Source organism: Mus caroli, unplaced genomic scaffold, assembly GCF_978045245.1.
Source record: "Mus caroli unplaced genomic scaffold, Mus_caroli_1 scaffold_2, whole genome shotgun sequence".
NCBI classification, from domain to species: domain Eukaryota; kingdom Metazoa; phylum Chordata; class Mammalia; order Rodentia; family Muridae; genus Mus; species Mus caroli.
Genome location: NW_028227257.1, coordinates 120387736 through 120401528, shown reverse-complemented (window position 1 = coordinate 120401528; position 13793 = coordinate 120387736). Strand labels below are relative to the sequence as shown.

General features: G+C 38.9%; 1 protein-coding gene across 1 annotated transcript in view; it reads left to right on the top strand.

Annotated features, from left to right (window-relative positions):
* The window catches only part of Marchf7 (membrane associated ring-CH-type finger 7), a 33796-nt gene that overhangs the window by 3520 nt on the left and 16483 nt on the right, over positions 1–13793 (top strand). The window contains 3 exon segments of the mRNA XM_085834885.1: positions 10082–10246; positions 10854–11049; positions 13357–13524. Of these exon segments, the coding sequence (XP_085691011.1) occupies positions 10094–10246; positions 10854–11049; positions 13357–13524 (517 nt within the window). The 5' untranslated portion in view covers positions 10082–10093.

The following is a 13793-nucleotide window of genomic DNA, read 5'->3' as shown; positions in this document are numbered from 1 at the left end:
AATTAATACAGGAAGTGGTAAGTAGATACATCTGACTGAGTAATGAGAATTTGTTTACATTGTTGATTGGTATGTGGAAGTTACTTTTTCTTTCTTTTTTGTATGTATAAGAATTTAATAGGAAATTTAAGTCACACAGATCAGGTGATCTAAACTCTATTTTGTGAATGTGACGTCATCTTAGTCTTTATAAGCACAGCATCATTTGGTATTTACTTTGTAGAAGCCAAGGTTATAAACAGCTATGTATGTTTTGTGTGTGGGGGTCCTCAAGCCCATGTGCTTGTGTGTGGAAGCCAGAGGTCAGTGTCTGGTATCTTGACTGTCTCTACCACCTTCCACCTTGTTTTTTGAGATAAAGTCTTTACAGTTTCTAAATGAACCTGGAACTCACTGGTCATGGGATAGATTGGTGAGCTAGGCTAGCCCTTGGCATCTTCTTGTCTTAGTTTCACAGCTCAGATGTGTGTTACCATAATTTGCTTTTTTATGTGGGTGCTGCAGATCCAAACTCAGGTCTTCTTTCTTGAGCAGAAAATGTTTACATGTTGGGCAATTTCCCCTTCATTTATTTTTTAACACAAGAGTCTCTAGCCCAGGCTGGCCTTACGCAAGTGAGAAATACCTTGACTTTTTAATACACATGCCTCTTCTAGGTGCTGAGAGTATAAGCTAGGATTTTCAGCTGCACATTTCATGTATTTCTGCACACTAGATAAGTATTCTGCCAACTGAGCTATAGCCCTACCCCCGACCCCACCCCCTTTGTAAGAGGTATTCATTTATTTTACGTGTTTGGCTCTGTATGTGTGCACCATGTGTGTAGGAGTCCAGCAAGGTCAAAAGGATGCATCACATCCCTTGGACCTGGAGTAAGAATGACTGAGCTGCCATGTAGGTGCTGTGAACCAAACCCAGTCCTCTACCAGAGATATTACAGTAACTAAATTTGTAAAAGTATCTTTGCAGAGAATGAATTGTATATAGCCCTGAGTGATTCTTAAAGTCTTTTAGTATATGATAAAGGCAAATATCAAATAATAAGCTGGGCTGAAGAGATGGCTCAGCAGTTTAAGAATGCTGGCTGTTCTTCCAGAGGTCCTGAGTTCAATTTCCAGCAACCACATGGTGGCTTACAAGCACTGTAAGGGAATCTGGTGCCTTCTGGTGTGTCTGAAGACAGTGACAATGTACTCATATACACCAAGTTAAAAAAAGAAAAAAAGCCAGTATACTTTTTGAGCTATTTATGTGAAATTACTAGCTCTCTTAGTATTGTTTCATTAAAAACTAGTATTTGTTCAATATGTGCTGTGTCAGCTAATCTTACAATACACTTTTGAAAGCATTATCACCATTTTGTAGGTGAAAAACTTAGGCATTCGAGATTAAATACAGACTTACACCACACAGAGATTTCAAAGCTTCCTACATTCTACCATTTTTCTACAAAATATTTGAATTTGGTGTGTGCTAAAAATTAGGTAGTGGTCAGTTTATTTCCTGCAAAACTTGAGTGTCTTGGTTTGGAAGGAAAGTAGTAAATGAATTAAGTTTTTATTACTAAGTGCATTAGAATACAGGGAAAGGCTTAGGTGTAGGAGACAACCTCAGCTGATATGGATGGACTGGGTCTTTTTGTTGGCCTAGGATTATGGGTTATGTCTACTATGTTACTGTCTGACTTGACATACCCGAGTGAAACTGTTAGGACATCAGTAGGACACAGTGACCTGCAGAGTGATAGAGGAGGAAGCAGAATCAATCACAGCTTAGGGTCAGGCTTAGTGTGACCCAGCGTTTCAGTCCAGCTTGAGGCTGAGGTAGAAAGAAAGGAGGACAGCTGCAGGGCCATTCTGGGCCAACCTAGTGAGACCTGTCCCAACACAGTAGTTTGGTTGTATTTGTTTTTGAGATAGGGTCTCACTGTACAGCTCTGGCTGGCGTTAAGCTAACTACATGGACCACTTTAACCTTGAACTAGCCTCCTGAGTGCTGGTGTTAGGGCACAAGCCACTTATGCTTGACTCAAATAAATTGTTCAGGTTGTATCTCAGTGGTACAGTGCTTGCTTAACATTGTGAGTTTCCAAGTTAAAACTCCCAATACTGAAAAAAAAAGAAGAAAAACAACTTCTTCTGAGTTGTGCTGGTACTTCTCTGCTTTGTAAATTCACAGCTTTCCAAATTTGGGTAAGTGAAAATCCAAGTTTTACACTGACAGGCAGCTTGTGGTAGGGTTCAAACAAAATGGTTCCCATAAGCAGGTAACAGGTAACAAAACTCTTTCTTCACCTGTTTTCTATTACCTCTTTTTTTTTTTTAAATCATTGTGTGTGTGTGTGTGTGTCTGTCTGTCTGTCTGTCTATATCTAGATACCAGAGGGGAGAGGGTCAGGTTTCTTCTTGGAACTGGAGTTAGGGCATTTGTGAGCCACCTTCCATTGGTGTGAGTTTCTGAATTCCAGTCTTGAAGCAGCAAGTCCTCTTAACTGCTGGCCCATCATCTCCCTGTCTCCTGGTTTTTGGTTTTTGAGAGAAGGTCTTACCATGTTACCCATGCACTCATGATCTTCCTGCATTACACCTGAGTGCTGGGATTGTAGGTGTGCGTTATTATTCAATGCTCCAGAGTTTACTGTTAAATTGGAAGAGTAGTGCTAACGGGTGGAAAGCGATGGGATAGGATAGTATGCGCTTGCTGGGAGTTGAACTTAGGACCTCTGGAAGAACAGTTGGTGCTCTTAACTGCTGAGCCATCTCTCCAGCCCTCTGGGAAGCTCTCTTTTAACTGCTGAGCATCTGCCTCCATTCTTTAAAACCATCTTACTCCTTGCTCAATTTCCTGGAGTAAAAGGGAAATAAATCATTAAGACTCATTAGTTTATTAGCATTACTGAGTAGTTCACGTTCCTCTCCCTCTAGTTTTTAGGTCATTTCTCTGTGTAGCCCTTGCCATCCTGGAACTTACTTTGGCCTCGAACTCAGAAATCCACCTGCCTCTGCCTCAATACTGTTTTGGAGCCAGATTCTCTTCCCGTATCTTGATTGGTTGCCTAGCTAGCTTGGGGGGCAGGGCACTTCTGTTTGTTAACTGAGCTTGTTTGAAAATCTGGAGTAGCTTCTAAATATTTGTAGCATTGACTTCCTGTAAAGGGGGGGTTGGGCACAAAGCAGTGAAACTCACTTTTAAGTACCTTTTAGCATCACAAAAAGTGTAGGGGTTATATAAGTGAATTTGTTAATGCTAAACAGATAAAAGTTTTGTTGGCATACCAGTTATTTTATCTCTGAAAGTTCTAGAACAGCTTGGAAGTTGAGACTCCTAAGTGCACACGCCTGAGCAGAGTACACAGTGCTTTTATAATCTGCAGAGATCTGCTCTCTGCAGTTAAGATGAGAACTCTGCCTGGCTCCTCTTCTGTGCATTGAATTGCACTCTTTGTAACATTTTCTGGCTTCTATTCTTAAACATGCTTTAGTATCTTTGTGGATTTTTTCTACCTTAAGTTGTCAAAAGGTCATTTCAAATATTTCTGTGAAGTTGTCTTCATCTTTTTTTGGAAACCAATGTTTCCATAACACTTTAAGGTTAGTTTTCTTTTTAAAACTTTTATTGTGTGTACATAATAGAGGACCACCTGTGGGAGCCTGTTCTTTCCAACGTGTGGATTCTGGGGATTGAACAGTCTTCTAGTTGGCCCACATTTGGAGGGTTTTGTAATCATCTTCAGCCTTCTAAGTAGGTGTGATCTTAATTATCCTAGTTTGTATCTGTGTGCTCTATTTCTGTCAGGGTATAAATGTAATGGGTAGCGTTGTAATGGGTAGCTTCTATTTGCCTAGAAACTCCTCCAGCAGGAGACTGCCTACCACTGCTTTGTCTTTAGTGAGTGTCAGGCTAGAGGGCTGTGTGCTTTTGTCTCAGCTGTATAGTGCTGACCTTAGGGATTTTTGTTTACATTTTATTTTGTGTGTGTGGTGCAGGTGAGTGGCAGACTGCATGTGAAGGTCAGCATAGCTTGTGGGAATGGCTTCTCTTCCTTGGAATGTGTAGGTCCAGAGGTTCAAATTCAGGTTGTAGGCTTGGAGGCATGTGCCTTCCTGTTGGCCCCAACCTCGATGTTGTTTTAAGGTCCTATACCACACAGATTATACTACAGAGGGGTCTCAGGCTTTTTCCACAGTAGACTGCTTTTGCATTTAACTAATTGGAGCAAAATCATATTTAGGGAAGTGTTTTCCATCTTACTGGTACTTGTCCCATCTCAGGCGTGCTCTCTATGCCTGATTGTTTTTGAGAGGTGAGGATTTCTTAGTGTTTCTTCTGCCTTCCTTCCTGTCTTCTGTCTATTCTGGGGTCTAGAGTGCAATCAGATTTTCTGTAAGCCTCTGTCACTTGTGCCAGCTGAGCTCTGCCTTATATTGGTAGAAGGTGTTAGCTGAGTGGGTTTTATACCCTCCCCGCTGTCTACAAACCTTTCTACCTAATATCAATACAGGATCTTTGCAGAAACTCAGATTTTTTTAGCCTGCCTTAACAGCTTATTTCCACCATGTGTGGAAGTTTCGTAGGGTTCTTAAAATTCTCTTAAGTGCAGGTAGGCTCTTTGTGATTAATGCTAAAGTTAAAAATCATCTCCCAAACTTCTAATGGTTTACATTAGGCCTATACTGTGTTGTTAACCAGACATATTTAACAGGCAACTTGGTAGGTAACAACTATCAGATGGAGATTTAATTTTCAAGTAATCCTATCTGATGATGACAGATTTTAGGCCTTTACATGGCTAAAAGAAGACTTCAAGATTATTTCCATAGACTAGATGTGAATGTATTTAACCTTGTTGATGAATGTGTGCATGTAAGTGTGTAAAGACCCTTTGGGTAGTATATTACAGACCACTAAAGTCATGAATTAATTGTAGAGGGCTCTGATGGGCTTCCTATGATTCTCAGGACTTATCTATAGTAATAGGAATTAATCTTTTTAGTAGCCGAAACAAGCACTGATAGCTACTGATTTGTCAGAATATATCAACATGGGAATTGTATACAGAACCCTTGGTGCATTTATCAGTCCCTATTAAAATGGCTTTATACCTCAGGATAAGTAAAATTTTCTTTAGCTAGTTATTTCTAGTTTTTGAGATAGGGTGTCATGTAGCTCTGGCTGTCTGGAAACTTATTGTGTAGACCAGGCTGCCTCAAACTCCCAGAGATCCTCCTGTCTCTGCCTCTCAAATGCTAGAATTAAAGGTGTACACCACCATACCTGGCCTAAAATAAATTTTAAAAATCTGAAAGAAAAGATGCTTTAAGGTGATACAGTAAAGATAGATGACACTGTAAATAGTAATCAAATAGTACTTACAGTCTTTCCCCAGAGTCTTGCTCTAGGGAGTTGAGAGTTCAATAAAGTAACAGCCTCAGACCCTTAGTAAGACTGTAATGGCTTTGTGGCTCATTGTGATCTTTTCTGCATTCAGAACAGTTTATAGTGATGAAATTGTGGTCCCTTAGTGCCTGTCAGTGCTTACTTGTTTTTGAGAGACATGAGTACTGACTTCTGGTAGACTTTGCATGGCTAGAGCTTTTGTGAGCCTCAGAGAACCATCAGTTCAGTGTACTGAAAGTCACATGAGAGTCACTAGTAGTGTGTTCTGATGTTATTCTTGATTATGCTTCTTCTCTTACAGAGTGTAACACTTACATAGTTTGTTCTTCACTAGACTACAGCTCCTTAATGTACTGCTCAACTTACCATTCCCTTTTTGGAAAGTTATACGCTCATCACATAGTAAACATTCCATAAAGATCTATTAAGTAAATGGATTTTTAAAAAATTCTTTCTAGATCTTTGTTGGGTAGACATTTTTCAAGGACCACATTTTATTTTATTTTATTTTATTAGTATTTTTTGTGCTTTTGACCTACAACTTATGCAACCAAATTATATAAGTTTTCACATAATACCTACATTGTCAAAATTCAATCAGTTTATGTAGCAGCATTGCCAAAAATAGTTTCATACAGTATCAAATTATATCTCTCAAAGGACACTGCCTCCTCTGCCTTGTCTCAGGAGGTTTGTTTTGAACAGATATCCTACTAAGGTACTTTCTATAAGAACTAGGTATGAATACAGTCACATTATGTGACTATTCACATTATGATTAATTATAGAAGGCAGAATTAAGCATTGTGCTTTTAAAAAACGAGTTGTAGACTTGTATCTTCTTTTTTTTTTTTTTTTCCCTCGAGACAGGGTTTCTCTGTGTAGCCCTGGCTGTCCTGGAACTCACTTTGTAGACCAGGCTGGCCTCGAACTCAGAAATCCGCCTGCCTCTGCCTCGGCCTCCCAAGTGCTGGGATTAAAGGCGTGCGCCACCACTGCCCGGCAGACTTGTATCTTTTAATGAATGTTGTCTTCCAGTTCAAAATCCTTATCCCAGATAATAGTCCTCTATTTCATAGTTTTGTAACTACCTTGAAAAAGTAACACATCTGCTTGTTAAAAGCTGTGCTTCTTAGTGCTGAAGACTCGTTGATAAACTTACAAATATCAGTGATCATGAATATTTTTTCTCCAGATATATGTCTTTAAATTTACAATGCAAAATTTTACTTTGTAATGAACAGTTTTGTATGGACTTAGCAAATAAGCATGTAAATGACAAAAAACAGGTGGTGGGAAGGTTTCTGAGTTAGATCACTGTTGCCTTTACTACCCAACAGCTGCAGTTTAAAGTGTGCGCACTTAAGTATCCCGGGGCTGGGGGTGGGCGTTAGCACTTAATCCCAGCACTCGCGCACAGTCTCTTGAGTTTGAGGCCAGGCTGGTCTACAGAATGAGTTTTAGGACAGCCAGAGTTATAAGGTGTGTTGCTTGTCTTCAGACAAACTTATCTTGGCATGATAATCCTAAATTAGGAGTTTGCAGATTTAGACTTTTATAGGTAAATGAAGTATGTGCGTCTATCTTACTTAGAAGGAAATCAGTCATTTCAATATTGTTTCCCCCCGCGCCCCACCCAAGATTTGTTTACCTTCATATTCTTACAAGATTTGTTTACAGAACTAATTCAGGATGTTTTTCATGCAATTTTTTTTTATCATTGTCTTTTTTCTTTAAATTCTTCCATCTCATAGTAAAATTCAGTATGGTCTTAATACTATCATGACTAAATAATAGCAGTCACTCAAGTAGAAGCATACCTCCAATCCCAGATAATCACAGTTGCCTTTGTAAAAAATATTTTAAATTAATCTATTTTTTTATACATGTGTGAGTGCATACATATATGGAGGTCAGGGCAACTTGAGAGAGACAGGTCTCTCTACCATATGAGTCTGAGAGATCAGACCCAGGTTGTCAGGTTAGGCATCTTTACTCACTAAGCCATCTGGCCCACAAAAATAACTCTTAAAATGTATATTAGAGGTGGGAAAGGAGGATGAGGTAAGTGAACTTGGGAATGGTCAGCATCGTGAGAGCCTTTCCCCCCCTGACAGTGAAGAGTGTGTACTGCACAGAGCTAACTTCCCGTAGAACAAGGCAGCGACTTCAGTCCTGGCTTTAGAACAGTGTAAGCAAAGCAGGAAAGCACTTCTGTTCTGGTCAGGTCTTTTATTTTGAGTTTAGTAACTAGGAGCTGGAATTAGTGCCACGGTATATGATGTTGATATGTAGATATATGATGTTAGATATTTGTTGTAGTTGCATTAGAACAGTTAGTTCCCACCTGGAACTGTGTTGAAAGGTGGGTCCTCTGGGAACTGGGGCCTTGCTGGAGGCAGTGAGTCACTTGGCTTGAGTGCTGTGCTTTGCCAGGTTAACGTCACTAATGTTGGTGACCAGCTAGCTGGTTTAGCTCCTGCTGCTGCTACGGTAGACTGTATCCCTTAAACTGTGAGGGAATAGTCTCCCTCCTCTCTGCAGTTGCTTCTTGTCAGTGCCTTCTGTTGTTTTATTTTCTCACAGCAAAGCTAAGAGTAATGTTTTCTTTGGTTTGGTTTCAGTTTTTATGCTTGGTCCCTTTCATTGTTTCTCACTTTTACATATATTGCATTTAGAATTGTTACAACTCTTAGAATCTTTGTTGCATATTCTTACTCATCTTATTTTGAGCCCTTAGAGGATGATGATGATGAAAAAGAAAAAAAAACATTGGTTTGTGTACGTGTGTGTATATGTGAGTGTGTGTGTGTGTGTGCATGTGTGTGTATATGTGTGTGTGTATGTGCTCGTGTGTCTATGTGTGTGTAGGTATGTGTGTGTATGTATGTGTGTGTATGTGTGCATGTGTATGTGTGCATGTGTGTATGTGTATGCGTGTATGTGTGTGTGCATGTGTGTATGTGTATGCATGTATGTGTGTATGTGTGTGTGTGTGTATGTGTCTGTGTGTGAGTGTGTGTGTGTGTGACCAGAGGTTTCTTCCCAGCATTGGACTTTGCCTTACTTGTTGCATCTGGAGCGTACAGATTCCCACCAGCATATTCTAAGGTTTCTTTGTGTCTGCCTTCCTAAGGCTGGGATTATAGGTGTGTCCCCCAAACCCTTTCTTTTTTGTGAGTGCTGGAGACTGAACTTAGGTTTTCATGCTCGCACAAAAAGTACCAAGTGAGCCACTTCTTTAAGTCACCATGTAGCCAGTTCCATTTCTGGTTTATGTATTTTACAAATCATTTCACTTAAAATAATACTTTCCAGTAATTTAAAGCAAGTTTTCTTACAAAGTCCAGGTAATAGAGTGAATCTCACAGTGTTGTTTTGGAGATGATAATAAATAATAATAATAATTAGTAATAATAAATATGTGTATGCATGTATGTGTGTGTGTGTATGTGATAATAATGAATAATTAGTAATTCCTTACCCCCCCAATATGATATTTGGTAAATACCAGCTATTGTGTTTATGTGTGTTATAATTTAGAGATCATGTCAGTGGTAAATGAGAGGAAAACACTGTTATGGAGGCTTGCTTTCCCTGTATAGTTGAGGCTTGCCTCTCCTATCAGGCTCTGGAATGCTAGGATACAGGCATAGGCATGTGTCACACTCAGATTCATGTTTATTTTGTTAGGATTTTCTATTTGTATGTTTTAAGTACAATTTCCCACGTTGTTAGGGTCAGAGCCTGTGTGTGCAGTTGCCCTTGGAGGCCTGAAGAAGGGGGATGGATAGCTTACCCTGGAGCTGGACTTAGAGCCATCTGATGTGGGTGCTGGGATCTCTGAGAGCCAGGAGGAGGATCACAAGGGTCTGCATTTCTGCCAGGACATTTACATATTCTAGGCAGTGATTTAGAGGTGTTTAAGTGATCCTGACTTAAAGAAATGCATTGTTGAAGAAGGGAAATAAAAATAACAGTCTAAAGTAGTGTGATGTCTTACTTAATAAAACCATGTGAGAAGTGTATCCAAAGGGGTGTGAGGATATATTTATTAAAAGAAAGAAGGATGGCATGAGAGTCAAGGACTACAAATGTATGTGAGGAAAGAAAAAAGTTCAGGCATTGGAAGACAGATCTGTGTGAACATGTTTCCATGTTGCTCAGTGAGCAGTAGTCTTGGTTGGATGCTACTAAATCTTTAGCCTTTAAGGAGAAAGTGGTAAGAGTTTCATAGTCTAGTAGTGTTGCACAAAGTTGACTATTTGATCCTTTTAATTTTGTACATGCATGCACAGAGGGCGGTTTTCTGGAGTCAGTTCTCTCCTCCCTCCTAGTTGAGGCAAGTATTCATCTTATTTCCCCAATAAATTGTATACTCCAAGTTGGCTGATAGAACTTCTCAGTGAATTGGTAGTTCTTATCTCTTCCTCCCATCTCTGCTTCTCTGTAGGAGCTCTGAGAGTACCCTCCCTCCACAAATAGGTCTGCATTCTGGAAAGAGCTGCTCACAGACTTGCTGGGACAGTTCTTGAATGGCTACTTTTGCATTAATGAGACCTAATTTGTGTCTTAAACTAAATGAACCTTTTCAGAATAAATTGTTGCTGCATGTAGGGGGAAAGGAGAGAGGGGTACTTGCATGTCTTCTCAGATAAAATTAATACAAATTTGCATTTCACAGGAAACCTTAAGAATGGAGTCTAAACCTTCCAGGATTCCAAGAAGAATTTCTGTTCAACCCTCTGGCTCTTTAAGCACTAGGATGGTGTCTGGAAACAGAGGAACCAGTTTAAATGATTCATATCATTCTAGAGACTCTTCCTTTAGACTGGATTCTGACTATCAGGTAGTATTTTAACTTGAATATATATATATATGTATATATATATATGGTCAAATTTAAAAAAAACTGTGGGTACATTTATTAGATTTTTTTTTAAGTAGCTGCACCTGAGGCATCCTACAATCTTAAATAGTTAAAATAGAAACAAAATAAATAGCTAATGATTTTCAGACTTTGGAGACTTCACAGTTATGGATAAGAGATTATAGTCTTGTATAAAATACTTTGTAAAATTCAAAAGCTGCATTTAGAAACAAATATTAAACTATTTTTAATTTAATACCGAAGTGGATGGTATCCTCTTTCTTCCAATCAGAATACAGAATACTCATTTGACTTTGTGTATGCACATGGCAGCGGGTAAAGTAAGAATATAGCTGGTAATATCCTGCTGTAATGTTAGGTGACTAATCGGTCTGTCTCAAGATTCCTCTCAGTGATAGTGAGTACCTGGGTGCCGAGAGCCTGGGTTCATCCCCAGCACGGCCCTCTCACCTGCCATTTAGGAAGCTGCATCACCAACAGCCTTCAGCTTGATTGTTTGCATGTTACTATTTTCTTGTAATTTCTAAGAATTTACAGCAGTTCCTTCGTTTAACTTTTTATGCAGTCTGCATCAGCATCAGCGTGTGCATCACCATGTCAGCCTGCCTGGTACAGTGAGTCTGAGATACCTCAGGGAGCACGGGCACGAGCACAGACCCAGCAGCGGGATCATGACTCAAAGAGACCCAAGCTTTCCTGTACAAACTGTGCATCTACCTCAGCTGGGAGGAACGGTGGGAGTGGGTTAAATACAGTGTCAGGTAAGCTTATGCACTTTCTGTTAAAGTCACTGTAGGAATATTCTGAACCAAAGCCGTCCCCCCACCCCCTAAGATTCTTAAGTTTTTGAGTTAAATAGTTTCTTTACAATAGTGGATTTGGAAATTCGGTAGTTTCTAAAATTTTACTTTAAACTGGTGGTAAAAATGAAATCAACTGGGGCTGGAGAGATGGCTCAGCGGTTAAGAGCACTGACTGCTGAGTTCAAATCCCAGCAACCACATGGTGGCTCACAACCATCCGTAATGAGATCTTTATTCCCTATCTGGTGCGTCTGAAGACAGTGACCGTGTACTTATGTATAATAATAAATCTTTTTTAAAAAATGAAATCAACTCTTCATTTTGCCTTTTTGCTTTACATACAGCATGTTGATAGATTTTAATTAGGTAGAATAGTTGTTTTGGTGTGGTTTTCTTGGAGACAGGGTGTAACCCTGCCTGGACCAGAACTTAGTGTGTGGATTAAAGACTGTGTCGCTTCTCAGCTCTAATGTTAGTATGTAGGAATCAAATTGGTGAAAGTTATGAGTGTTCTGTTGGGTATTTTGAAAGAAGTTTTTTAACGTGTTCCTATGAAAGCCACATCTGATAAGCATTAAGCATTTCCTCATCATGTGTTTTTGAACTGATAAACATAGTATATTATACTTTTCATAAGATGTGGAAACTCTTAATTAAAAGGAAGTTGGAAGCTAAGAGCTCTAGATAAGGAATGAGAAAGTCATGGTTCTCACATACTAAGTGTACCGGAATGGCATGTTTGCTTCCTTACATTGTATACTTAGGGTTATATGTATGTGTGTTCAAATTCCTCCAATAAAATGTTAGATAATTCCTAAAGTTGTAAAAGGAGACAGAACTTGTGATAACACACTTTTTACTTTCTTTCTGCCTGCCTTTTTGGTTTCTCAAGACAGGGTTTCTCTGTGTAGTCCTGCCTCTCCTAGAATTCACTCTGTAGACCAGGTTAAAACGCTTGTACGTTACCAACTGAATTAGTATGAGTAATTCATCTCCATTTTAATAGATAGGACCTTTGAGGGGGACGTTATACCTCTGAGGATTGCTAAAAGTAGTGAGATGGGTAAGGGCAGACTGGCTTCAACTTTGTAGGCACAGTTTTGCAGAGACATTTTGGTTCTCTTACACTATGTGAAGGTGTAATTAACATTAAACTCACTGAGTGCTTTTCCTCAGCGTAGAAGAGTTGTTAAAGCTAGGAAAGCCAAGCGAGGTGGAGTATGACTTAATCCCAGCACCCAGGCAGGACTGGGGTGGATCTCTTGAGTTTGAGACCAGCCTGGTGTACAAAGCAAGTTCCAGAACAGCCAGGGCTGTGTTATACATAGAAACTCTGTCTTGAAACACTGCGGGAAAAGAAAGATTCTAAAGCTAGAAAACGAAGAAACAAAATTTCAAGGTAAATAGTGAGTAGACAGTATATTTGAGAATTAATTTTAGTTTACTTCTATGTAAAACCATATCTAATAAAATTCAGAGTATGGTTGCAAAAAATAGATTAAATCTTAATGAGTATATGAAATGTGACAGGGAAATATTTCTGAAACTGATATAACATATGCCTAGAATTTGCAAGTACTTAAACCCAATTTCTAGCATGGAGAAAAACTTGTTTTGTGATAAAATTTGTTTGTCCTGTAATTCAATTACCATATCAAAAAAGCTTTGGCTTTGTTTTAATTTTTATTTATTTTGAGGCACAGTCTCACTATGTAGCCCTGGCTGGCTTAGACGTCACTATATTTATCAAGCTGGCTTAGAACTTCCAGAAATCTGCCTGCCTGATTCTGCCTTTGCACTCCTAGTACTGGGATTAAGGCCACCATGCCTGACAAGGGTTTTGGTTTTTGTGGTTTATGGCATCTCTTCAACTGTATATGAAGTATTCTGTACCTTGGCAAGTTTGCATTTTTAATCTATATTATTTTAACATAATATCACATTGTACGTGGGTAGGCGGAATAGAGTGAGTGAGACATTTAGCTTATGTATAAGGATAGGTTTGCAGTGCTGGTGACTTAATGCTTCACATACATAGATATACCATAGCTGAGATCCTGGATTAGGTTTAGCACCAAAAGGAAGAATGTTTGAGGAGGAAGATAATTTGGAGATGAATAGTTTATTAGTATATGATACTGTTTTGCTAAACTTGACTTGTGATTGGAGCTATATAACTAGGGATAGCTATAATGATAGCTTGAATTTCTAAAGATGTGTGAGCCTTGAAAACCTCTCATATAAAACTTGTTTCGTTACTTTAAGATTCTTCTTGGAGGCATAGTCAAGTTCCCAGATCTTCATCAATGGTACTTGGTTCTTTTGGAACAGACTTGATGAGAGAAAGGAGAGATTTGGACAGGAGAAGAGATTCCTCCATTAGCAATCTTATGGATTATAATCACCGAAGTGGTGATTTCACAACTTCATCATGTATGTAGAAACTGTATTGTTAAATATAGCTTATGTGTTATTACAAATGTTCCCTGGGTCATTATAAGACTACAGTGGAGGGAATGAAATGAATTTTAGTTTCATATGGAGATATCAGAACTGTTTAATGTTTTTTTAGTATCTTTGTTTATTCTAAAAAATATAAACAGTCTAAAACATGTTCTTGACTATTTGGATTCTCTATGCTTTAAAAAATCTTAATACATGTTAATAAAGTATTATTTATAGCTAATTCTTCTATATGACAG